The 26,374-nt window shown below is 37.0% G+C and overlaps 1 protein-coding gene across 1 annotated transcript; it reads right to left on the reverse strand.

Moving 5' to 3' along the window:
- Positions 1–24,391, reverse strand: CCDC181 (coiled-coil domain containing 181). Its single transcript, XM_044673925.1, has 5 exons — positions 24,255–24,391; positions 18,706–19,659; positions 9,888–10,034; positions 4,585–4,739; positions 1–335 (listed from the first exon to the last, which is right to left on the reverse strand). The coding sequence occupies exons 1-5, from the start codon at positions 24,369–24,371 to the stop codon at positions 173–175; spliced, it is 1,536 nt and encodes a 511-aa protein (XP_044529860.1). The 5' UTR covers positions 24,372–24,391; the 3' UTR covers positions 1–172.
- Between the last annotated feature and the right edge of the window lie 1,983 nt (positions 24,392–26,374).

The raw sequence follows: 26,374 nt of genomic DNA on the forward strand, positions 1-26,374 counted from the left end.
TCAGTTCTAGGATTTTTTAAAAATAGATAAATTCACTGTCACCGAAGGATGAGTATATTTTTCCATCATTTGGGATAGGACCAAAGCACACAGACCACAACAAGGAATGAGAATCCACCGCTGTGAGGGAACCCTGGCTATCGATTTAAGAATCCAGTGCAAACAGGAACCTTCAACTGTAATGATCAGTGAAACGAAAGGGCTTGCTTTCTGAAATGTTGTACAGGAGGTTCTGTAGCTGTTTTGATCGCCGAGCTTCAACACGCAGCTGCCTGGCTCTCTCTTTGGCAGCTTGTTGCTCTGCCAGCTTCTCTATTCGTTTTCTTTTTAGCCATCTGGAGAGATATGAGGACATTTTGTGAGTACCTAAAAGAGCTACATTCAATTGGAAATAAAAGGGACTTGAAATCCATTTAAAACAAACAAAAGCTATAGTCCCAGGAGATGATATTAAGGTGACAGGCTCTAACTGTCTCAAGCATCTGATACTCAAGGAAGGAAACTCAATTTTCCTATAGTCTAAGCTGGATTCAAACATCAAGAAACAGTTTATCCTATCAAGTTGCCAATCCAGGGACCCTGTTTTATTCTAGGGGCAAAGAACTTTACAGATTTCCTTCGGTAAAGAAACCATAGTCTTTCTTTAATTACTCCCAAGATTTAAGTTTGTATAATCAAATAAGTAATTTTTAGTCAAGCCAGGAAATCAGCAGAGAAGGTGAATAAAAACAAAGTCTTTTTTTCAAATGTTGGCTTTTCTTTTTGCAATGGAAAAATGAATAGAACCATAAACCTTCCCAGTGTATGAAATATATTTGTGCTGTCTTACAGATGGGAAAATAAAACAGTAAATTTCTAAAAAGGCTTACTAAATTAAAATGCTAATCTATAGAGGTCACTTGGGTAAAATATTGCCAAAATGGCAACCTAAGATATCATCCAATCCAACCTGCTCATTTTTACAAATGAGAAAACTAAAGCCCTAGAAGGTCCTATAATGTGACCCCCAAGATCACAGAGGTACTCCCTGAAATGAGACACTCTGTCTCTAGCCTCTCCATCCAAGGTTCTTCCCACTCTAGAGTAACACTCCCTCTGGGAAGCAAAGGGACAAATCTGCACTTACTATGCAAACTCATCCTCTCCCACCTCTGCCTCTTCCTTGAACGCCATTTTTAAACTTTCACTGGTGCCTGCAAGCACCTCAAGCATAGGAACGTTTCTTTTTCCTTTCAAGCCAAATTCCTTTATGTACTCAAAATTTCTATAACCTCTTTATCACTTTTAGAACTACAGATTCCAGCCTTATTCATGGACCTCAGAGGCTACCAAGTCTCTTAACTGCAAAATCTAAAGGCCTTTCCTTAGTCCTTCCCCCTCAGTCTACTCTTCCTGACACTGGAGGTAGGCCCTTCTCCTTCTGGACACATTTCTTCTCCCCTTGCTTCAGCCACTGCCTGCCCTGGCTCTCCCTCCATCAGTGGGATTGTCCCCCCACCCACAGCACCCGTGAGGACAATCCCCTTCTTTCAAGCTACATGCACCCTCACTTGGTGATCTCTTCAGTTCCTAAAAGGTTCCACTTTCATTTCTATACAGATAACGATCAAATCTACACATGCATCCCTTCCTTTTCTCTCTTCCAAGCTGCCTGCTTACAGACATGTTTGGACGTCTAGTTGCTGTTGTTCAGTCCCTCTGACTCTGTGACCTGGAGACCCCACTGTCCATAGCCAGCATACAGTCTGGTTTGCCATTTTTTTCTCCAGGAGATTAAGGTAAACAGGTGAAGTGACTTGCCCAGGGTCACACAGCTAGTGAGTGTCTGGTTTTCTTGTGCTTGGCTCTTACCTTACTCCCCTACTCAATAAACTTCAGCGGCTGCCTATTGCTTGTCAGCTAAATTTAGTTTGACCTTTATAGTCCTTCACGCCCCAGCCCCAACCCACCCCTCCAGGCTCATTATACCTTATTTTCTCCAGCAAAACTGGCCTTCCCTGTGCTCCCCACACAGTGCTCCATCCTCTCATACTGCCATATGCTTTTGGAGCTATTGTCCTCTGGGTCTGAAAGGCATCCCCCGCCCCTGCCTCCCTGTACCCCACCTTCCTTCCTTCCAGATCAGATAAAGGCTTTGTGAAGCCTTTCACCCCAAACGTTCATGCTTTCCCTCCCTTCATCCTCGATCTCTTTTTTTTTTTTTTTTTTTTTTTTTTTTTTTTTTTTATTTTAAACCCTTAACTTCTGTGTATTGACTTATAGGTGGAAGAGTGGTAAGGGTAGGCAATGGGGGTCAAGTGACTTGCCCAGGGTCACACAACTGGGAAGTGTCTGAGGCCGGATTTGAACCTAGGACCTCCCGTCTCTAGGCCTGGCTCTCAATCCACTGAGCTACCCAGCTGCCCCCTATCCTCGATCTCTTTTTACATAAAGATGTACACGTTGCCCCTGAAGAACTTTAAGATCTTTGGGAGTCACAATTATTGCATCCTTTAACTCTAAATATTTAGTGCCCAGCACGGGAGGTGGCGGGCAGCTAGGGGTGGATAGAATGGACCGAGCTCCAGGCCAAATCCAGCCTCAGACACTTATTTTCTGGGTGACCCTGGGCAAGTCACTTCACCCAATTTGTCTCCATTTCCACATCTATCAAATGAAGTAGAGAAGGAAATTCCAAACCACTCCAGTATCTTTGACAAGAAAACATCAAAAAAGGAGCCATGAAAAGTAGGACACAACTGAAAGCAATGAAACAATATATGTAGCCTCTGATAGAGTTGGAAAAAACTTATTATGGTTAATTGATTAAAGTTTTCCCCAACAGGGCTCCAAACAATTTTTCTCAGCTGAATACACCTTGGTCCCTTCTCTCTAAAATGTTCCATCCCTGACTCTACAAGACTTTTCCTCCATGGCTGGAGTGTTCATCCTCCTCCATTCTGCCTCTGGGAGCTGCGAGCTTCCTTCAGGACCTGCTACCAGAGGCCTTTCTTGACCCCTCTAGGGAGTGCCGAAATCAGTCTGTATGGACTTTGTACTGACTTCTCTGGGTACATGTTCTTTCCTTCCAGGAGAATGAAAGCTCCCTGGAAGAAGGAACTACTTTAGTCCTTTGGAACCAAGTACCAGACCTCAGCACAGTTCCTACATAGCGAGTGCTTAACAAATGCTATTGAACTGAATTTTAATGCTATTTTAATATTTAATGTCTTCATCACTTCCATTTGTCCTAAACTTCCAAAGAGTTTATGTTTCCCAACTCTTTTGTTTGCTAACATTACCAACATCTTTATGTTCCAGTATCATAAATCCAAGCCTATTACTTTTCCAAAATACTAAAGAAACTCATTACTTTATTTATTTCTCTCTCTGTGTCTGTTTCTTCACATATAAAATCAAGGGGCAGGGTTAAATGATCCCTTAAGCTTATTTCAATTCAAATGCTATAGTATGTAAAATGCACCTCTAGATTTTTGGATTTAGGTTAGACTTTTGCTCAAATTACATATCATAAATTTACATTTTTTCAAAACTGGCATCAGCATTTTCCAAACTGGCATCAGCATTTTCCAAACTGCCCTGGTATTCCATATTACTGAAAAATGATTGCATGAGAGAATTTTTATGGTATATACCATATACCATATGTAAAAATACCAAATGTGACATATAACAGAAAATAATTTTAATCTAACGGTTTTTCACTATGAAAAAATGCTTTTACTTCCCCCTTTTTGCATGGAACTTCCCCCTTTACATCTCTTTATCCTAAAAATATTCTCTTGTCCAATGTCTCTTGAATCAGTATGAGTTTCATATATTTCATACCCTTAAATATCTTGTAGCCAAATTAGTCTATAATACCCAGCTCTAAACTGTTAGACCTCCTTTCACTCTTGGCCTTCTCTCCAGGTTAAATAATCCCAAGGATTTTAATCTCTTTGTAGAAGACTTATCCTACAACTCTCTAATTGTCTTTTTGGTTCTCTTTTGGACCTTTTTCAAGGTCTTCTCTTTTTCTTCTAGTTTTGGAAGTCAGATCCAAACAGTCCTCTGGTGAAAGTCTAACCAGAATATAATAGGAAAATAATCTCATGGTTCTTTCAAGCTGTACTGTTACGTATGGCATATTTTTGTTAGCCCCGTGGTTAGCATCCAACAGATCTTCATTGTAATATAGTACCTAGCAATCTCTGGTGATCCCTTATGTAAATAAAACTAGACTAAAAACCCAAATGTATAATCCAAGGAATGAAATGAATGCATTTTTAGTCCTAATATAGTATTTAATCACTGAAGCTTTATTCTTTATGGTATGAGGATACCAGATCCTCTAATACTCTTCCAGAAGAAGAGAAATTTTAGTAATGGGCACCAAGCTAGAAAATCTTCAACTATGGGATCTAAAAGACTGTCAAATGCATAAATATAAAGCTAACTTGCTAAATTCAAAGACATACCACACAAATGCATGAAGAAACGAAGTGTTTCCACACTAATTAAATCAGAGATTCTTTAAGTTATCAAAGTAATTTGTCAAAAGCAAAAAGGATGCCAATATTGTACAGCTCTCCTTTAACTTACTGTTTAAATGCCCTGTCGCGGCCTTCTGCCCCTCTAAGAAAAAAAAGACATTCTTCTTGTCGCCTCAGTTCTTCAATCTGTCTCTCTTTAATCTGTTCTTCATGCTTTTTTTTAAGCCATAGTCTAAAAGCTTGCTGGGGATCTCTGTTTTCTTGCTGTTGGGGAAAAAAAATTTTACCAAGTTTATCAAATGGGAAATGTTTATCCAATTCATATCTACAACAATGACAGCCACTTCCAATAGACACATAGTAAAAGGATATTATTAATAGGCAGTTCTCAAAGGACAAATGCTCAAAGGGAGATGAAGATGTGGAACTAGAGCTCAAGAGAGAACTGAAGCTGGATATAGAGATCTGGGAATCATCTGCCTAGAGTCAATAACTAAACCCGAAGGAACTAAGGGGAACACTAACAGGAAACAATTTATATAGTAACAACATGTAAAGAAAATCAATTATTATTATTATTATTATTTATTATTCCTATTGACTCCCAGAGGAGCATAGGGCCGCAACCATCTCACGCCAACGGACTCTGTTCTGGGCAACTTCCCCCAACTGGGCATCTCACGCCAACGAACTCTGTTCTGGGCAACTTCCACCAACTGGGCATATCTTTGCCAGGTCTGTTTTGGCCTTCCGACTTTTCTCCTCCCTGGTGGGTTCCATATTTTTTTTTTCACAGCGTCCTGTCTGATGGGATACTGAATTGTTATTTGTTAATTGATATTTGTCTTTCTATCTGGGGATCTGGGGGAGAGAGAAGAGATAACAACAGGATTGCCAAAAAAACAAGGGTAAGAGCATCAGTGAAGCAATTTTTTTTCAAAGCACAAAAGAGAACTAAAGGAAGTTCAGAAAGAAACACAGGCAGGCAAGACAACTTTGGAAAGTGGCCTCTGTCTGTCTCAGTTTCTGCAACTGTAAAATGAGGCACCTACCTTCTAGGGCTATTGTGAGGATCAAATGAGATAATTGTAAATGCTTAGCACAGTGTGTGACACATATTTGCCCTTCTTGCCAGCAGGGGTCAGGGTAGCAAGTGTTAAAACTGAATAGCTTTATTTTTTTCTCTTTTTTAAATTTTTTGTAATAAAGGAAAGCTGGGGAGTAGATAGAGTGAAAGGGTAGGAAGAAAAATATTGGGAAATAAAGGTAATTTGAAAACCAAAGCTATCGATTTTTAGAAGGTGCTCCTTAACATCAAAATATTAATAAAATAAATGCTTATTTCCTCTTTTCTCTGTTTCTTCCAACCTTTCTTCGAGGTCAAGTCAACCTTTGCTCTGTCACCAGTTCCTGCTCTGGCAATAAATATTATAAGGAACTCCAAGCTCAAATGCCTTTGCTCCAGTACTATATTCAAGCCATCTGTTCTTACTGCTCACTCTTGATTTAGCTAGCTCCTCTACCTTAATATTTCTAAATTCTGAATTAGTTCTTCATTCAAATAAAACCTAAAAATATCATAATGCAAAATAAATCTAACACTTAAAGGTTTTACTGTGCTTATGGGAATTCATAATGGAAGGCTAAGCAGTTGGAGACAGTAAAAAATGAAGTCAGGGCACAGAATGAAGCCCAGGTTGAAGACTAAGTTCTATAAAATGAAGCTACATTCTGCAGGTGAAATGGTAAGCTGGCTGTTTACCAAGTAAACCCAGATCAAGCAACAATATCTGAGGAGAGCTGCTCAGATGCCAGAAGCAGGGGGATTAGGAATGCTCCACAAAGAAACTCCTAGAAACCTGTGGCACTCTGGGTATCTCAATGAGTACAGCTATATTTTAAAGGTGATGGGGGGCCCTTTTGTTTCTGCCCTCTCTTGTTCTTAAAGTGACTTATGACCAGATTGGACTCTTTCATGGGGTCAGACAAGAAAGATTTATTTTGTCTTAATCCACAAATAATAAACAATTATAATCCTAAATGCCAAGAAAAGTCCACTCCAAAAATAATGACAAAACTCTCCAATTCTTTAGCTTGTATTATACTGATCTTAGCTTATACTCTTATATTTATTTTATAAAATAATTTCCCTTGTAGAAGTACTTTAGGGCTTATGTTCCTATGTAGATACTTACATGTATTTGTTCATTCATTTTCAGTTGTGTCTTAACTTTTCATGACCACATTTTGGGATTTCTTGACAGAGATACAGGAATGGTTTACCGTTTCCTTCTTTGGCTCATTTTACAGATTAGGAAATTAGGTAAACAGGATTAAGTGACTTGCCCCAGATCATACACTTAGTGTCTGAGGCCACATTTGAACTCAGGTTTTCCTGACTCCTGGACCACCACTTAATCCACTGAGCCACATACCTAGTGATATAACAGACAGAGCAGTGAAATAGGTGTCAAGAAGCAGGCTGGCTCCAGTTCTACCAGTTGTGGTCACCTGAATCAAATCATGCACCTGTCTGAGCTCCAGGTTCCTCATTTATTTGAGGACAGCAATTTCTCAACATAGTTGATGGATAATGAACATAATAGAACTTTGAAAAACATAAAACACTTTAAATGTAAATTTAAAATATCATGTGTCAATATACATCTGAGTAATAGGTCTCACAATCTTTTGCTTGGATTATTAAGATAATTGCCCTCACTTTTACACTCAAATTTGGAAGCAGAGAAAAACCTGATTTGTTTTGTCCGGTTTTGATTTCTGTCCTTTTGAGACATTTTGTAATGGTCAGTTGGAAGGAGATTCAGAAGGCTCCTGCCACTATGACACCATCTTGTCTCTGCCTCCCCATACAGCAGTCATTTGAAAGAGACCAAGATCTCATTCTCTTTTCAGAGGAAGCTAAGTGATATTGGCCACCAGCCTTTCTTGGCTCTTCACCATGTCTTGATATGCCAAAGCATAGATGTCTATACATCTTTAATTTTTTAAACTAAAAACATTTATATCATGAAGCCAGAGGAAAGGGGCAGAGTTCTTAAAAGTGACAGGTTTAGAGATTTCTCTGGTACAGTGATACCTCTGTTTTCATAGATAATCTGTGTGAAAACAGTGAGCGAAATCCTGAACCAGTGAAAAACCAAGGCAATTATTTCCATATGAATCAATGTAAATCCAATTAGTTCATTCTAGACACTCCAAAATACATACCAAAAATATAGGGAATACATTTAAATACATTTATAGGGAATAAATGTAGTGTTTAATATTAAAAACAATGATATATTAATATAAAATGAATATAAAAGACTAATGTAAAGAATAAATGAACATTTAAAATGGCATTACCCCCAACTGTGTGACCTTGGGCAAATCACTTGACCCCCATTGCCCACCCTTACCACTCTTCTACCAAGGAGCCAATACACAGAAGTTAAGGGTTTAAAAAAAATGGCATTTACCTTTCTGAAGACTTATTGGCATATGGAAGATAGCGAGGAGGGGAGAGAGAGGTTATTGTTTGGAAGGGGAATCCCCCTCCATAAGGACCTTAGGTATCAAGGCACTACCTGGAAAGACTGGAAAGAAGCTGATGTGTAGAGGAGTTGTTACCTTGATTATGTCCCTCTTCTCAGTGGATATACTATTGGGAGAATTTCTACTTGACTAAGATGAGATATCTCACTCCCAATGAGAGAGTTCATTCATTTTGTATATTGTCAGGTTTATATTCTCCTCTGTATGCTTTATCTGAATTTCATTTGCTATCTGTATGGATAAATGGATTTATTTGCTTTTCAGGGTGGGTAGCCCTTTTTTTTTCACAAAATTAGTAGCATCAAGGTCAAGTGAACACACCAACTAAAACCAAGGCAACTGAGAAAAACCTTGACAAATGTTTCATGGAAAAAAATCAACAAAAACCGAAACCAACAATAAATGGATGTCACCGAAAACTGAGGTATTATTACACTAACAATAAAGCAAGAGGCTCCAAAGAAATTTAATAAGGGCTGATTTTCCCTCTGTTAGTCTTTTAGAGGGTTCCATTAAGTTTGTTTATCATATGTGCTTTAGCCACACTCCTGTTCTCTTGCTTTAGTAATATGGGGAAGAGTAAAGGGCAACTAATATAAGAAGAAGTTAGTAGTGATAGAAAAACAGATCAGAGTTAATGCGAATACTGTAGCCAGAAGAACATTTTTTATGGATGAAAGAATTAACCAAATCTATCTGCCAGGCTTATTTCAGACACATACGAGGATGGATTTTTATAGGACGATGCATCCAACAGTTGAGTTTAGCAGAACTAGACACAATATTGCAACTACACTGTGTTTGAGTCTTTGTAGTAATAAGTAGACTAATATTGAAGAAGACAGCACATCTTCCCTGGTACACCACTGTCCTTCTTCTACTCATATCACTGTCTCTGGGTCTCTAAAATCATTCCACAGATCCATTATCCTAAGAATCCTCCTCTTTGCTGCCATTCCCAGGCTACCTGGAGGGGTTTCTAAGTACTAATCAGTTGTTATCAGCCAAACACACTGTTCTCTATTCCCTACCAAACTCATTCTGCACCAAAGTCTTTAAAAGCTTTAATTCAAAAGACAGCTCAAACATAGAATATGGAAATACCATAGGGCAGAGCTAGGTGGTATAGAGCTGATAGCACTCTGGGCCTAGAATCAGGAAGACCTGACTTCAAATCTGACTTCAGAATTACTAGCTGTGTAACCCTGTGTAAAGTCACTTAATCCTGGCTGCCTCAGTTTCTTCATCTATAAAATAAGACAGAAATGGCAAACCACTCCAGTATCTCTGCCAAGAAAACCCTAAATGGTGTCACTGAACAGTGGAAATACCAAAAGTCTAACAAAAATCCCTCTTTATCCAAGTTTTCAATGATATGAACATATCAATACAGGTCATGTGGTGCAGATGAAAGGGCTCAGGAGTCAGAAGGCCTGGGTTCAAATTCTGAATCTATACTTAATGCTAGTACAAACTTGGGCAAATTCCTTAGCCTCTTCACACCTCAGTTCCTTCATTTATAAAATGAAGGGTTTGAACAAAAAGGCTTTTGAAGTTCCTTCCCAAACAAATCTATGATTTTTTGGTCTTAGGAATCAAAAAACCTTAAGGTCTGATTATGATATATAAGCCCCAAAGGAAATTCATTGAGTTTTCATAAAAATTGAAAGTGGCTCAGTTCTTCCACATAAATTCAAGTTACTCTTTGTAATCAGATCATTTTTGTCAAACCATAACTTTGCTTACCTGATCAATATTATTTTAACAAGTATTTCCTAACAATTTCCAGGTGAAAACTTGGGGCAAGTTTTATATGCATGTTCACTCCATTTCAATAAGTGAAGTTTTACTCACTCTGCTATTCATGTCTTCCATTTCCTTTGCCCTCTGAATTCTCCTCATTTCCATAAAGTGCTCTTTTTTCTTTTGCAACCAGGCTCTAAACACCATTTCATTCTCTTTTTTCTTCTCTTTCTCCTCTTCTCTTTTCCGTTGTTCTTCCTGGTAAGAACAATTATAAAGAAATAAGTCAATTTGTAGGGCAGGGAATACAGAGTATGTGTTATCAGAGCAAAGTACCATGATTTCAATGCCAGACTTTCTTAGGGTGTAGGGTGAAGCAAGGATGCACATTATTCCCACTATTGTTCAATATTGTACTAGAAATGTCAGCTATAGCAAGAAGAAAAAGAAAATTTAAGGAATTAGAATAGGCAATGGGGAAACAAAACTACCATTCTTTGCAGATGATATAATGGTATTCTTAGAGAATCAACTAAAACTCTATTTGAAATTATTAACAACTTTAGTCAAGCTACAGGATATAAAATAAATCCACATAAATCATCATCATTTCTTTACATTCCCAAAAAAGTCTAGCAGCAACAGGTAGAAAGAGAAATCTCATTTAAAATAACTGTGGATAACATAATATTCTTTGAATCTACATGTCAAGACAAACCCAGGAATTTTATGTACACAATTACAAAATACTTTTCACACAGATAAAGTCAGATCTAAACAATTGGAAAAATGTTAATTTTCATTGAGTAGGCTGAGCCAATATAATAAAAATGATAACTCTACCTAAATAAATTTACTTATTGAGTGCCATACCAATCAAACTACTAAGAAGTTATTTTATAGAGCTAGAAAAAAATAAAAACAAAATTAATCTGCAAGAACAAAAGATCAAGAATATCAAGGGAATTAATGGGAAAAAATGTGAGGCAAAGTGACCCCGCCCTACTAGATCACAAACTGTATTAAAAAGCAGTGATAATCAAAACAATCTGGTACTGGATAAGAAGTAGAGTGCCAGATCAGTGGAGGAGACACAATATACAATAGTACACAGTATACATAGTCAATGAACATAACAATCTAGTATTTGATAAATCCAAAAATTCAAGCAGCTAGAATAAGAACTCACTAATTGACAAAAACTGATGGGAAAACTGGAAAAGAAGATGGCAGAAATGAAATCTAGGCAAACATCTCACATTGTATACTAAAATAAGGTAAAAATAAATACGTGATTTAGACATAAAGATGATACCATAAGCAAATTAAGGGAGCATGGAATAGCTTACCTTTCAGATCTATAGATGAGGGAAGAATTTAGGACCAAACAAGAAATAGAGAAGCATGACAAGATTATATTAAATTAAAAAGGTTTTGCACAAATAAAACCAATGCAACCAAGATTAGGAGAGCAGAAAACTGGAGGGAAAGTTTTATGGCAAATATCATCTCTGACAAAGGCCTCATTTCTCAAATATATAAAGAACTATGTCAAATGTGTAAGAAAACAAGTTATTCCTTAACTGAAAAAATGGTCAAAGGATATGAACAGTTTTCATAAAAAGAAATCAAAACTCTCTATAATAATATGAAAAAATAATCTAAATCACTATTGATTAGAGAAATGAAAATTGAAACAACTCTGAGATGCTACCTGACATCTATCAGACTGGATGATATGACAGAAATGGAAAATGATGATAAATGTTGGAGGGTTGTGGGAAATTGGGACATTAATATATTGCTGGTGGGGCAGTGAATTGATCCAACCCTTCTGGAGAACATTATAAAAGTACCCATACCCCTCTTTGATCCAGAAATACCACTACTAGGTCTGTATCCCAAAGAGGTTTTTAAAAATGGGAAGGGACCTTATTTGCACAAAAATATTATAGCAGCCCTTTTTGTGGTGTCAAAGAATTAGAAAATGAGGGGATGTCTATCCATTGGGAAACGACTGGACAAATTGTTGTAAATTATTGTAAAGGGATACAATTCTATTAGAAAATGATGAGTAAAATGGTTTTAGAAAAACCTAGAAAGACTCACAAGAACTGATGCAAAATGAAGTGCCAGAAGAACATTGTTCATAATAACAGCAATATTGTATAATGATAAAATGAATGACAGATATTCTGAGCAAATATGATGATCCAAAACAATTCCCAAAAAGAGTTCATGTATCCACCTCTGGATAAAGAACTGATAGAGTCTGAATGAAGACCAAAAGATAGTATTTTTCACTTTATTTTCTTCTTGAAGTTTTTTTTTTAATGTGTTCTCTTCTACACCATGACAATATGGAAATATATATATGATTTCAGGGACCTGAGCATGTTTGTAAGCAGAGAAAAAGGCACCATTAGCAAGGAAAAGACTGAAGACACTTTAAGGAGGAGGATGTCTAAAAGCTGGGAGAGATGAGATTAAGTGAGATTAGGGTTCCGGAAACATCATTAACCTGTGGGTAATAGTACAAGTGGTTCTTTTGTGCCTGAAAGAGGGGGAAAGGAGAAATTTTAAAGAAGGAAAGGGCGCTGAGTGAGTTAATGTTACATAATCTTACCCTTCTTAGTGAAAGAGGAGGCTAAGTCATTTGTTAAAGAGTGCTGGGTGGTGAGGATAGCATTTCTAGAGAGAAGAAAATGTCCAAAATAATTGCTTTAGGGGAGGACGTAGGAACTCAGTAAGGATTGAACAAAAAGATTGAGCAGCATAAATAGTCCACTTGAAGACATGTGCCATAAATCTGTACCAGGTAAAGTTAACATTATTTCATTTCTTTTCCCAGTGACATCTAGTACTCTTAAAGCACTGGTGGGAGGTATTGCAAAAGAAGGGATACTGATATATTAAACCTCCATGATGCGTCTACTTCAAGTATTCCTAAATGCATTGTTTTTCTCTTATTTTGGCCATGGGCAAGGCTGGAATATTTGCTCTCTAAGTTCCATTTATAGTCCTGTAACGTTCCTACCATTGTCTAATAATGTTTCATGGATTTTTAGGCCCAGAAGATATTTCATATATGTTAGATCACTATAAGATTAAATTGAGAAAAATGCAAAATGATTCTCAGGCATTCTTCCTCTTCTTCAGTGACCGTGGTAGTAAGGGAAAGAGAAGATGTTAAGAATCACAGGTTTTGACCATTTATGAACCTTCACTGAATTGTTGGTGCTCTAAATGTGAATCCCTTGTCCAATAACTAATGAATTATAAAGTATACGGAAAATTCAGTAAATTCTCCAAAAAGAAATCACTACTTGGTGATTTCAATCAATACTTAGAATTTAAATGCAAAAGGTAGAAATAGATAAAGATAATGAAAAATATATTGGAAAATACAGATCATAAATAAAAATTGAGAGGCATCAAAGACTTTTAGAATAAATAAAAGATTGAATGTTTATACATGATGAATAATTTAAAGAAAGAAAATGACAGGTGCCAGACATGATGAACATAAAATTTCACAAAAATAAAAATGAATATACATTTCAAATAGAAAAGAACTGAGTCATTAAATATAAAAGAAAAGAGATGTGGCAATTATTCTTGATTTACTATTTAGGTACAATCAGACCACTTGACTTAAAAAAATCAAAATAATACAGAGCTAAAAGAATGAAAATATATAATGTGGAATTAAAACAAAAATTAAAAAAGACATAGAAAAACATGTTATCTTCACTCTTTAGTTTTACTGATGCAAATCAATTATCATAATGAGGTAGGTAGCACAGTGGATAGAATGTGGGACTTGGGAGTCAGGAAGACCTGAGTTCTAATGCTGCCTCAGATACTTACTGGCTGGATGGCCCACAGAAAGTTACTTAACCTAACTGTGCTTCAATTTCCTTATTTCTAAAAACAGAGATAATAAGAGCACCTCAGGGGATTGTTATAATTATTGAATATTTTAACATAGATAAGGCACTTTTGCAAATCTTAAAGCACTATATGAATGCTAGCTATTACTACTATCATTAATATTAGCACCAAGACAAAGTAAAAAGCACTTTATTCAGTCAACCCTTGACTTAACTGCCAAGTGGAGAGATACAGCAGTCAATAACAACAATCAACTGAAAAAACAATAGAGAGAAAGATGATGGAAGATTAAAGGCTGCAGTCTCTCATTAAACAGAGAAAAGAAGTGGCAAAATTAGTTCAAAGAAACCTTGACAAGATTCAGTTAAGCAGAATCACCCTAAGAGCATTAAAGATGACAATGGAAGGAGGGCACAAATAAAGGAAGAAATGGCCATATCTACAACAATTTTTATAACAACCAGTTTTCATCATCAAAGAAAGACTACCACAATTTAACTCTTAACATAAAAGATGCATTTAGAGTAGAGGTAGAAATGATACTAAAGAGAACAAGCATTATAAATGCTGCAGGCTAGACCCAATTATGCATAGAAGTGATCTTTGCTGGGCACAACATAATTGTAAAAGCGTGAGGACTTGATTTAAGACTAACAAAAGGTAACCAAGATCGTATCAAAAGTACCAAACTATATTCCTAGATTCCCATCTATATCAAAATTAGAGGACCATACTTTATACACACCATTAATGGTATCGTATCCTCAGTGAGGATATTACAAGAAACAGGCAGGTTTTTACAAGTGATATTCTACACTGGATAGATCTAACACTACACAGCTGAAAGATTCAGGAAGCACAAGAGGTCACTGTGCCTATTGTTTATTATTTAAAACAAAAAAAGCAACAGAATTTTATTCAGGAGAGCAAAGCACCACTTAAAGGCTCTCTATCAACAAGGCAACTGTTGTAGCATAGTCAATAAAGAACTGGCCTCTGAGTCAGGAAGATCTAGGTTCAAGTACCTGAAGAAGCAAAACAAAGATAACCTTGATAAATGACTGCTAATCTCAAATGAGGCATAAAACATGGAGATCGAGGCTTGCTCAAATAGGTTCACCACTGTTGGGAAGAAGAGGTCCCATGCTGAGGCCAAGCTGAAGGGTGAACATCTATAAGTAGTTGCACCCTTCATATAGTTTTGTTTGGGAATGAGATGGTGCTGGTTACATCAAGTTCTGGAATACTGCAGAGGCTCTTGGAAGAGATCCATAACCACTCAAGAGAGTTTGGCCTAACCATCCAAAGAGGAAAAACTGAAGTGAATGAAAAGAGCATCTTTACAGATGTATAACCTATGGCAGTGATGGTGAACCTTTTGGAGACTGAGTGCCCAAACTGCAACCCTCATGCCTCATGTGAGCCACCCCCTTACCCCACACAGGGGAGGGAGGAAGTGCTCCCATTGGGCAGCTGGGCAGAGGGGTGGAGCATGTGAGAAATAACCTCAGGCAGATGGAGAGGGGGATCCCTCTGGCAGATCCAAAGCATGTGTCATAGGTTCGCCAGCACAGACCTATAGAATTCATCAATCAGTCAACAAATATTTATTAAAAGGTTTACAAAGAGGGGCAAGCTGGGTAGCTCAGTGGATTGAGGCCAGGCCTAGGGACAGGAGGTCCTAGGTTCAAATCCAGCCTCAGACACTTTCCAGCTGTGTGACCCTGGGCAAGTCACTTGACCCCCATTGCCCACCCTTACTACTCTTCCACCAAGGAGCCAATACACAGAAGTTAAGGATTTAAAAATTTAATAAAAAAAAGGTTTACAAAGATAAAACTAAAAACAATCCTTGCCCTCAAAGAGCTTACATTCTTTCAGGGGAACAAAACACACAAAATAAATATAAGATCATTTCTAAGGAGAGGGCATCAGTTACTGGGGGATCCTTAAAGGCTAAATGTGTAAGACTTAAGCTGAATTTGGAAGGAAACATGGGACTTTTACAAAGGTGGAGCTGGAAAAGATTTTTTTTAAAAAGGGAAAAGGACCTCTTTGTACAAAAATATTTATAGCATCTCTTTTTGTAGTGGCAAAGCATTGAAAACTGAGGGGACGTCCATTAACTGGGGAATGGCTGAACAAGTTGTAATGTATGATTGTAATGGAATATTACTGTGCTACAAGATAGGATGAGACGGATGATTTAAGAAAAACCTGGGAAAGACCTACCTGAACTGATGCAAAGTGAAGTGAGCAGAACCAGGAGAACATTATACAGAGTAACAGCAATATTAAATGATAAGCATTTATGAATCACAACTTTTCTTAGCAATACAATGATCCAAGACAATCCTCTCAAGCACTCATAATGAAAAACTGCAATCTACCTCCAGAGAAAGAACTGATGAGTCTGAATGCAGACTAAGACATAATATATTTCATTTTATTTCTCCACTTTTTCTCTTATTTGTCCAAGTTCTCTTTCAAAAATGACTAATATGGAAAGATATTTTACACTAATTAACAAACAAACAAAAAGGCATTCCTGGCATGGTGGTCAATCAGTGCAAAATCACAAAGTTTGGAAATGGAGTATTAGATGTGAGGAAAAGCAAGACTACAAGTTTGGGCTGACCAAAGAATGTGGGCAGCTGCCTTTAAAGAGTGAACAGAAGAGTTAATATGTGTCCCTAAAGAAACTAGGAAGCTGTTGAAGTGAATAGAATGGAGGTGTAAGATAGTCAAATTTGTACTTTTGAGAAAATCATATTAGAAGCTCTATGGATTATATAAGATGAATTAGAGAATGGAGAGACTTGAAGTAATAGCTACCTAAGAGAGACTGCAATGTCTAAACAAGGATGGTAGTCATATAAGTAAAGAAAAGGCAATTCAGAAATCAATGGTCATTTGAAGAGAAATAGTTTGATGAAGTAAGAAGTCTCATCACAAGGCTATAAATTATATCTGTATGTGTGAATATATATGTATACATATATATATATATATGTGATAGCCATCATTCTATGTATATATCTGGGATAAACAGATCATATGGACAATGAGTTATGCCCAAAACAGGAAAAGGAGAGTATGTTGGATTAACTTTAAGAAATTAAAAACTTCTTTTAATGATCTCAAAGTTCACTAGAACAAAAGGTCATATTTTTAATGACAAAAAATTTCTACCAGTGTTATACTATGAATGCAAGTAATTACACCATAGTCTTTGAACAATTAATTAAAAATGACCATCACTTGAGAGGGTAACAGAAGTTGTAAGTAGGGTACAATATATAATGAGAAACTATAATGTGTTTTAAAAAAAAAAAAAAACACCTTACCTTCCATCTTAGAATCAATACTGTGTATTGGTTCTAAGGCAGAAGAATGGTAAGAGCTAGGCAATGGGGGTTAAGTGACTTACCCAGCTAGGAAGTGTCCGAGGCCAGATTTGAACCCAGGACCTCCCATCTTTGGACCTGGCTCTCAATCCACTAAGCTACCTAGCTGCCCCCTGAAACTATAATGTCTTAAGAAATATCATTAATGACAAAATAAAGAAGTCATCAGAGAAATGCACGTTTGAAAAATATAAGCTGATCATGGCAAGAGCAAGAAATAAAGCCCTGAACACTACAAGCTTCATGAAAAATCAAGGAGTTCTACCAGAACACCAGTCTTGCTGTGTTGTGTGGGGAACTTATGGGAGGACACAAACAAGAGTTGCATAAGATAACTAGGCAGAGACAGGATGCAATCAGCACTACTGGATGCACCTACATGGATGAAATCACAGATCCATCGAAGGATTTGAATAATAGACAGAAGTTGATATTTGGGTCTCAATAACCTAAATACAGCTGTACAGTGTAGAAACAGGGAGAAAGTGTGGCATGGTAGAAGGAACACAAGAATACTAGAGAGAAGAACTGTGTCTTAGTCCTTAACCTTCAGGAAGCCAAGTGACCATGAGCAAATCATCTAACCTCTCTGAGTTTGTTTATTCATCTATAAATTACAGAGTTACATGCAATTCTCTCTACAACAGCCATTCCCACTCCACATTTTTGTGATTCTATAACTTGAATTATACAAGTTGATATCCTAATTCTCTCATTAGTATCTAGATTCAACGTACTCTGGTATAATAAAGTAGAATGATTTCCTGTGAAGGAAATAAAAAATAAATGAATAGAGGGAAAAACCCTACCAAATACAAGGACATAAAAGATAATATCTTCAGAATGTTTTTCTGATTCTAGGCTGCATGCTAAAAGTTTACTATAAAAGTTATTTCAACTGCCCTTTTCTCCTTCTAGTTACTACTGAGATGAATCAGCAATTTCTGCTTCAAATGATTGACATGAGGGGATAACCAGGCTTGTTCTATTGTTATTTCCAGTGAAAATGTCTCTTTGTAATAATATTTTACATATGCAGCTGAACATTCCTATGTTTAAGTTCAAACAAGTCTAACATTCACTGAGACCAAGAACTGGACTGATGACTTTCCAATTCCTTTTAGTGCTTCACTTCTATTCAAATATAAAAATATACTGAGGGCAATATTTAAAAGCATAATTGAAGTCCTTGAAAAACCAATTTAGAATATGCTATATTGAAAATGTGTAACACAAAGATAATAACTACATTATTCCCTTGGTCTTAAACCAAATCAACAATCCTGTCAGAAGGCCAAGGACCAGAAGGCTCTATATATTAAAGTTATGTACATGAAAGAGTAAAGGAAATACAAATTGATTTTGGTGGCTCATCCTTAAGGCAGAGCCACTTGATATCTAAATTTCATCAGTTTCAGTGTGTTATACAATTTAGTTTATTTACTGTGCTTTGTAAATCTTAAGTGAAAAATCCTAAATAATGATTATCATAATTATAAATTTTTAATATAATTCTGACATTAAAATAAAATATTTTAAAAATCATTCTGGGCAACAATTTCAATTTGTCATATTTACCCAATGAAACCTTGTTCTACTTCCAATGTCTAGTTTACCCATGTTCTCACCTCTCTCTTTATTTTTTCTTTCCTCATTTCAATTTGTTTTTGCCGCTCTTTCTGTCGAGGTGAAAGACAGTACGTTGAGTTTATTGGTGATATGTTCGCAGATTGTACTCTGCGGCTAGATTTCCCATTCCCTTTGCTTCTTCGTGTGTTAACTGCGGAGCTTGGCCGGTATTTGGGATTGGGTGGTGGTTGTGGAAAATAAACCACTGGCTCCCCTGTTGATGTGTGAGCGATAACATGTGACTTAACTAGGTCTTCCTTTTTAATCCCTATCATCCCATTGGTAGTTGAATTGGAAGATCGAGGTGATAACTGCTGGTTTTCAATCTCAGTAATGTTAACATTAATGGGGGGCAAAAAACCCTGGCTCTCAATGTCTTGTAAACTCAGAAGCTCAAACTTCCCATCTCTCTCTACTAGTATCTTTCCATCCTTATATTCTTCACTATTGCCATTAGACAGTGAAAGGAGCACATTCTCTGGTCTAAGTTCGCCAGAAATACGTAGCTGTGACAGTTTCCCAGACACATCTCTCTCGTTTTCATAATCATTTCTATAGGTTTCTGTGTCTTCCAGTGGTGGGACTTCCAGATCTACTAACTTTTCCTTGAATTTAAGTTTTCTTTCTCTCTTTTCATTGACAGGTTCTTGAGTCTCCAAAATCTTGTTGGCTGTTACAATCTTTTCCATAATGTATCGTTTTACTTCTTCATCCTCATCCTCATCCAGATCCTTTTGGGTTTCTATCTTGTTTTCTTGGAATGAGTTTTCACTATCTGAATCAGATACAGGATCCAAAGGTTGAATGCTAGGTACTGAAATGAAGTTATTTCGTCTTGGTGACAGTTCCTCCTTTGATAACTTCTCAGGATCAGGAAGCTGTTTTGTGTCCTCGCCTCCTTTTTCATTCTCTTTCAGTTCTTCATTAGTAATTTCTTCCTTTTCACTACATATCTAAAAAGAAACCAAATTCTCTTTTAGTCAGAAGATTCAGAAATGAGGTTCCCCAAATCAAATGCAAGAATTTTTTATAGTTATAAAACTTTCTACAGGAGAAAATGTTACTTACTTACAATTCAGATATGATACTCTATTGTGATTACATAATGAAAAATTCATTACAAGAAACTCTCTCTATATACATACACACACACATATGAAAGACCTTTTTGAAATTTTTACTAAATTTTATTTTGGTATAATAAAAAGTTTCAGCTAAATGCTGCATTAATGTGCTTTAAAAACATACATATTTTTGGTCTGCTTCATTAAAGGAGTTAACTGTATAGCTACCATTTTTACTTGGGAATTTCCTATTTGTATATCTCTCCATTTACAGTTTAAAAAGAGATTTAAAAATATATTTCCTCCACATGATTCTCCTCTTCAAACTAAAAAAAAAATCCTAAAAAGTAATTAAAATGTAACCTACATGAAAAAGGAGACTTTAACATAGTATATAGTACATATGGTTGGTACTTGATGTGAGTTGATTTTAATTGAAACTTATGCAGACAGAGCAAATGACTCAAATTTTTCACCTCACATCCAGAAAATTTACAAAAATGACAGAAAACGGGAATAGATAATGTTGTCAAAGCTTTGTCAAAATATGTATGTTAATTCAACATTGGTGGGACTGTGACTTGATCCAGTTATTCTGGGAAGTTGTTTTAATTTGCATTTCTTTTATTACTAGTGGTTTGGAATAATATTTGATAAGTAATATTTCATAATTTTTCATTCAATTCTTTTGAAAACTTTGCCTTCTTTGACAACTATTTTTTTTTTATCCTGGGACTCCATTCTAGGAGCATAGGGTCACAACCAGTAAAAGCAACGGGACACACAGTCGCTCAGGATCACCCAGCTGGGAAGTGTCTGAGCCCGGATTTGAACCTAGGACCTTTCATCTCTAGGCCTGGCTCTCAATCCACTGAGCTAGCCCAGCTGCCCCTACTTTAGGTTGCAGTTTCTTTAGCAGATGTAGTTTTTACAGGGTGGGGTTGTTAGTCCCACGCCCAACCCTCCTCCTTTTTTCATCTGGGCTAGGGACCATCCTTGGCCCAGGAGTGGTAAGGGTGGGCAGTAGGGGTCAAGTGACTTGCCCAAGGTCACACAGCTGGAAGTGTCCGAGGCCAGACTTGAACCTAGGACCTCCAGTCTCTAGGCCTGGCTCTCAATCCACTGAGCCACTCAGCTGCCCCTTGACAACTATTAGGGAATGATTATTGGTCACATATATCTCAAGCACACAAATCTGACCTCCAATGTTGGAGGTCAGATTTGTGTGCTTGAGATATTTGATATAAAGATTTTCCTTGATTAACAATCTCCCTCCTTATCAAAGGCATATTGATCTTGTTCATGTTAAAGCTTGAAAATTTTATGATGTTGAAATTGTCTGTTTTCTCCTTTACAATCACATCTGTTTATTTGGCAAAGAATTCTCCTTTTGGCCATAGTTGTAAGAGGTATTTCCTTCTCCATCCTACTCTAAATTTTTTAAAGAGGTGACTTGTTATAGTTAGGCCACCTGTTCATTTGGAACTTGATTGTAGTGAATAATGGAATTTGTGGTAAAAACCTATTTTTTTCCGTATGGCTTTCCAGTTTTCCAAGGAGTTCCTGTGAAAGAGTCCATCTTGCAGAAAGATTATTGGTTTAATTGAGTATTAAGGCTACTGTTTCTGATTCTTACTTATCTAGACTGCTGCACTGATCTATTTTTCTGTGTTTTAATTATCATAAAAAATTTTTATGATTACTGACTTATCATACAGTTTAATGTCTGGAAAATATCATCCCCTCCTTATCCATACTATTTTTTTTCACTATATCCCATGACATTCTAGACATTTTTTCTTTGAAATAATTTTTTTGTCTAGTGGGACAAAGTAATTCCTTAATGATCAGCATTAGGGGTGCATGTTTGATCAGCAAAGGCTCTTTGGGGGCCCTTTTCTCTTTTTTTACATTCTCTCTCTGGGACACCTATTTCCAAGGATTTTAAAAAGCATTTATGAAATGGCTCCCAGATCTATATTCTCTAACCCAAGGTTCACTTCTGAGTTCCAATACTCCATAACCAATTGCCTACTGGACATGCCCCACTGGCATCTCAATTTCAACATGTTCAAAACAATTTATAATCTTTCCCTCAAAAAAAATGTCTTCTTTACTTCCACATTTTTGTTATAGGTACTACCCCCCTCCTTAGGAATCATCCTAAACTCTTCACACACATGCCTCTCCATCAATCATCAAGACTGTTGAGTCTCTCTACACATCTCATGCATCTATCTCTTTTTTTTCCTATTCCTATACACATACTCCTATTTCAGGCTTTCTTACCTGATAGCAAAATTGGGAGAACTGGTCTCCCTCCCCCTAGTATTCTCCTCACCAAGCCATGGCCCATAGAGCTACTAAAACGCTACATAAAGCACAGGTGTGACCATTTCTCTCCCCTGTTCAATTAATTTGTGCGACTCCCTATTATCTCTTGAATCAAGTATAAACTATCCTATTTGGCATTTAAAGCTCTTTGCAGCCTGATCCCAACCTATTTAGTTTGCCTAATACTTAGCTTGAATACTGCTTTCTATAAGAAGCCTGTCCTAAACCCTACCTGGTGGCATCTTTTCTCAGAAAATTATCCTGATTTTATTATTCCGTATATTTCTATGTATTTGGCAGAAAGATGCTTTTGATCCTTCTAGAATGTCAGCTCCTGGTGGGAGGGGGGGGGAGTCACTACATTTTTTATTCTGTATCCCCTGCACTTAACAAAGCACAAGTTTAGGCACTTGGTAAAGAAATGCTTGTTGATTGATTGACTGACTGGCTCTCATTTTGAGGAGTGTGCTGCAGCAGGAAGAATGATGGCTTTGGATTCCAGAGTGACCTGGGTGCAGGGAACTTAATGCCTTTGATTGCTGGTTTCCTCATCTGTAAAATGTAATTATTAAGATCTAGAATGTCTATCTCACGGGGGCACAGAGTTGGGGTGAGAGCCTCTGTGTCCCTACACTGTATGGGCTACTACCGTCGTTCCTTTGACCCATTCTCAGCTGCTCCTGCTGTCCCTTCCTCTAACCACCCCCTAGAGATGCTCTTCCTCTCAGAGGCGAGCCTCACTGCGATGTCACAGCACCTCTCCTCCAAGTCTCCTTCTCCCTACTCCCAGGGCCTGTCTCTGGCCGGAGCCCAGCCTCTCATCCTTTAATTCCCAGCCTCCGGGAGCAACCTTCAGCCTCTCCCCACTCCAGTCTGTCCTCTTCTTGGGTGCCAACTGATCTTCTAATGCGAGTGTCAGATCTCATCCCCTCTTTCTTCATTAAGTTCCAGGGGCTCCCTATTACTTCCAGGATCAAATATAAAAATCTTTGGTTCGTAAAGTCCTTCACGACCTGGCCCATTTCTTTCTTTCTACATATACTCTATGATTCAGCTACAAGGATTTTTTCTCCCCGTGCACAACATATTTTATTTGCAGAGTCAAATCTAAGCCTTTTAGGGAAAATGGCAGCTCCCAGATCAGTCTCCTTCCTCTTTCTTGCACATGACACTTCCGTGCCCAGATTCAAAACTCTTTACTGAGCGCCTAGCCTAGAAGGCTCTCCCTTTTGACTCTGACCTCCGCCTCCCCTGGCCTCCTTTCAGACTTATGCAGGTCTTTCCCAGGCCCACTCCCCCACCTGGTGCCTTCCCTCGGAGATTACTTACTATTTACACTGTATATCGCTCAAATGTACCATTTCTGCATGCTCTGTGTATTTCTTATGTTTATCTTGTTATTTACACGTTGCAGCCTCCCCTCCCCCATTGTCACTCAAATCAGGTTTGGCATCACCAACCCCCTACGACTGTTCTCCAGAGTTATCAGTGAACTCTTTCTAGTCAATCCATAGACTTTTTTCTCAGCTCACATGATCTTCAATCTCTCTGCCTCTTCTGACATCACTGATTATATTCTCTTTAAAGCACCTTTCTTTGTTCATAAATTATTCACGTAATACCAAGTTTTGGTTGTATGTAATAACTCTGTCACTCACATTTATAACAACTCATTTTAAGGTTTATAAAAAAAATTCTCCACAACAACTCTGTGAGGTAGGTAGTCCAAGTATTATCATCCTCATTTTACAAATAAAATAACTGAGACTCAAAAGAAAGTTAAGAGACTCACTGCCTACAAAAACTTGGAATCACATACAGATTTTCTAGCTTACTTCATCCTCCCAAGTCCAGTCAACAAACATTTATTAAGCACCTACTATCTGTAGTCTTCTTGTACAGTTTCATTTATTAAGAGAACATCATTTCATAATCTGACCTAAGCTACATCCAAATCGTATTTTGGGGTTAATGTATTCACATTTTTCTTTTAATGCACTTAGTTATGTTTCAATTCAAAGACTCATTCAAAAAAAATTTCTTCTTCTATGTGAGGAAAACATTGTGCTAGATGCTAAGAGAAAAAGAAAATGAAGAAACAGTACAGATATAGCAATATATTAAAAAAAGTTATTGTCTAGAGTAAATACCTCAACACTGCTGACATGGCTTTTTTCTTCTTCGTTAATTAACCATTCAAGATCCTTTTCAAAGTCATCTTCATATTCTCCACTTTCCATCAAATCAGTGTCTTTCTTTTCATTCATTTTCTCTTTATTAAACAATCCTTTAAGATATAAAAGATACAGTAATATGTTCTCATAGGAAAAGGAATCCTATAAAAAATCTAGAATTTCCAAAGGAGATAATACTGAATATAACATTGATTTCACTAAAAAAAACTTATTTAAAGTTTATAAACTAAAGAATCTTTAAGTAATGAAAAAATTTCCTGAATCACATTCAGAATATCTTCTGATAACTGCAAAGAAGTTTGAAAGAAATATATAGGCATACCTTCTTGTATTGTGCTTCGCTTTATTGTACTTCACAGATACTATGGTTTTTTTACAAATTAAAGGTTTTTGACAGCCCTGAGTCAAGAAGTCTCTTGGTGCCATTTTCCCAATAGCATGTGCTCACAACATGTCTGTCACATTTTGAAAATTCTCTCAATATTTCAAATTTTTTCATTATTATTATGTCTGTTATGATGATCTGTGATCAATAATCTTTTATATTACTAATGTAATTGTTTTAGGGGACCACAAATTGTGCCCAATGGAGCAAATTTAATCAATAAATGTTGTAGGTGTTCTGACTGCTCCACTCACTGACCATTCCCTATCTTTCTCCCACTCCTCAGTCCTCCCTATTCCCTAAGATATGCTATTGAAATTAGGTCAGTTAATAATTCTACCATGGCATCTAAGGGTTCAAGTGAAAGGAAAAGTCAATCCATGTGGCAAACTTCACTTTGTCTTATTTTAAGAAATTGCCACAGCTACCCTAACTTAGCAACAACCACCCAGATCAGGAAGCAGGGATCAAAACTGTGGCAAGTCTCTCCACCAGCAAAAAGATTACAACTCTCTGAAGGATAAAATGAAAGTTAGCATTTTTTAGCAATGACATATTTTTTATTTAAGTGATGGGTCTTTTTAGTCATAATATTGTTGTCCATTTAATAGACTACAGTATGATGCAAACATAAGTTTTATATGTCCTGGGAAACCAAAAAAATTGTGGGACTCAATTTAATGCCATATTTGCTTTATTGTGGTGGTCTGGAACTGAACCCTCAATTTTTCTAATATGTCTATATCACAAAAAGCCCTGAGATTTTAGAGATGAAATTTTCAGTCCTTTTCCCCCTATCCCACCTCTCTCTTCTAATTTCAGAACTCATGGTGTCAGCCAAGGGCAATTTTCCTTTTGAGTTCCATTCACTAATTAGAGCATAGAAGATTGGCAAGAAACCACCAGTGGGGGATGCTCCCACTCAGAGATCCCTTCTGGTTGCAAAGGGACTCTTTACAGAAGAAAAAGAAATTGGGAATTCAGCAATGATGGCAACAGAACTGCTTTGGCCTGGTATTTCCCAGTCAAACAGAGCTGGTTGCTAGGGTTTTGGATTGTGAGATTTTTAGTTTCCTCAAACACACAACTGATTCATTCTTTCCTCTCAACAAAGACAATTGGTTATGCAATGGGAAAGAATTGTAGAATCTCAGAGCTGAGAAGAACCAAACCAGACATCTAAAACTATCCTCTATCTAATGTACCCAACAAGTATCCATGTACCTTTCATTTGAAGATATCTAATAAAGAGAATCTACTCCCTTCCCAGGTAGCCCTTGACACTTTTGGATAGTTTTAATTAATGGAAAATTTTCCTTTAACTCTAAGAAAATCAAATATTGATTTTGTATTTCATATTGTATTCCATTCTGTAATTGACTCCATTCTGTAACTGCCTACGCCATGTTATTTTGGTCTCTGAGTTAGGTTCAGAAGTTCATGAGTCCAGAAGTTCAGTTTTCTTTTCTGAGTTGTTTCCCTAACAAATAAAACTGTTATCTTTGAAGGATATAGGTAGATTCCAGGGAGTTTGGTCTATTATCTCTGCAACACTGTCTGCCCTTCAAGAAAAGTCTGATCTGGTATTGCTGTGACACTAACTAGCCATCCAAGCAGACATCACCAATGAGTGTTCCCTAGCAACAAGATGGAAGGAGAGATTTCCATCCAATCATACTGTTTTCCATCA

Source organism: Gracilinanus agilis, chromosome 4 (assembly GCF_016433145.1).
Source record: "Gracilinanus agilis isolate LMUSP501 chromosome 4, AgileGrace, whole genome shotgun sequence".
NCBI classification, from domain to species: Eukaryota; Metazoa; Chordata; class Mammalia; order Didelphimorphia; family Didelphidae; genus Gracilinanus; species Gracilinanus agilis.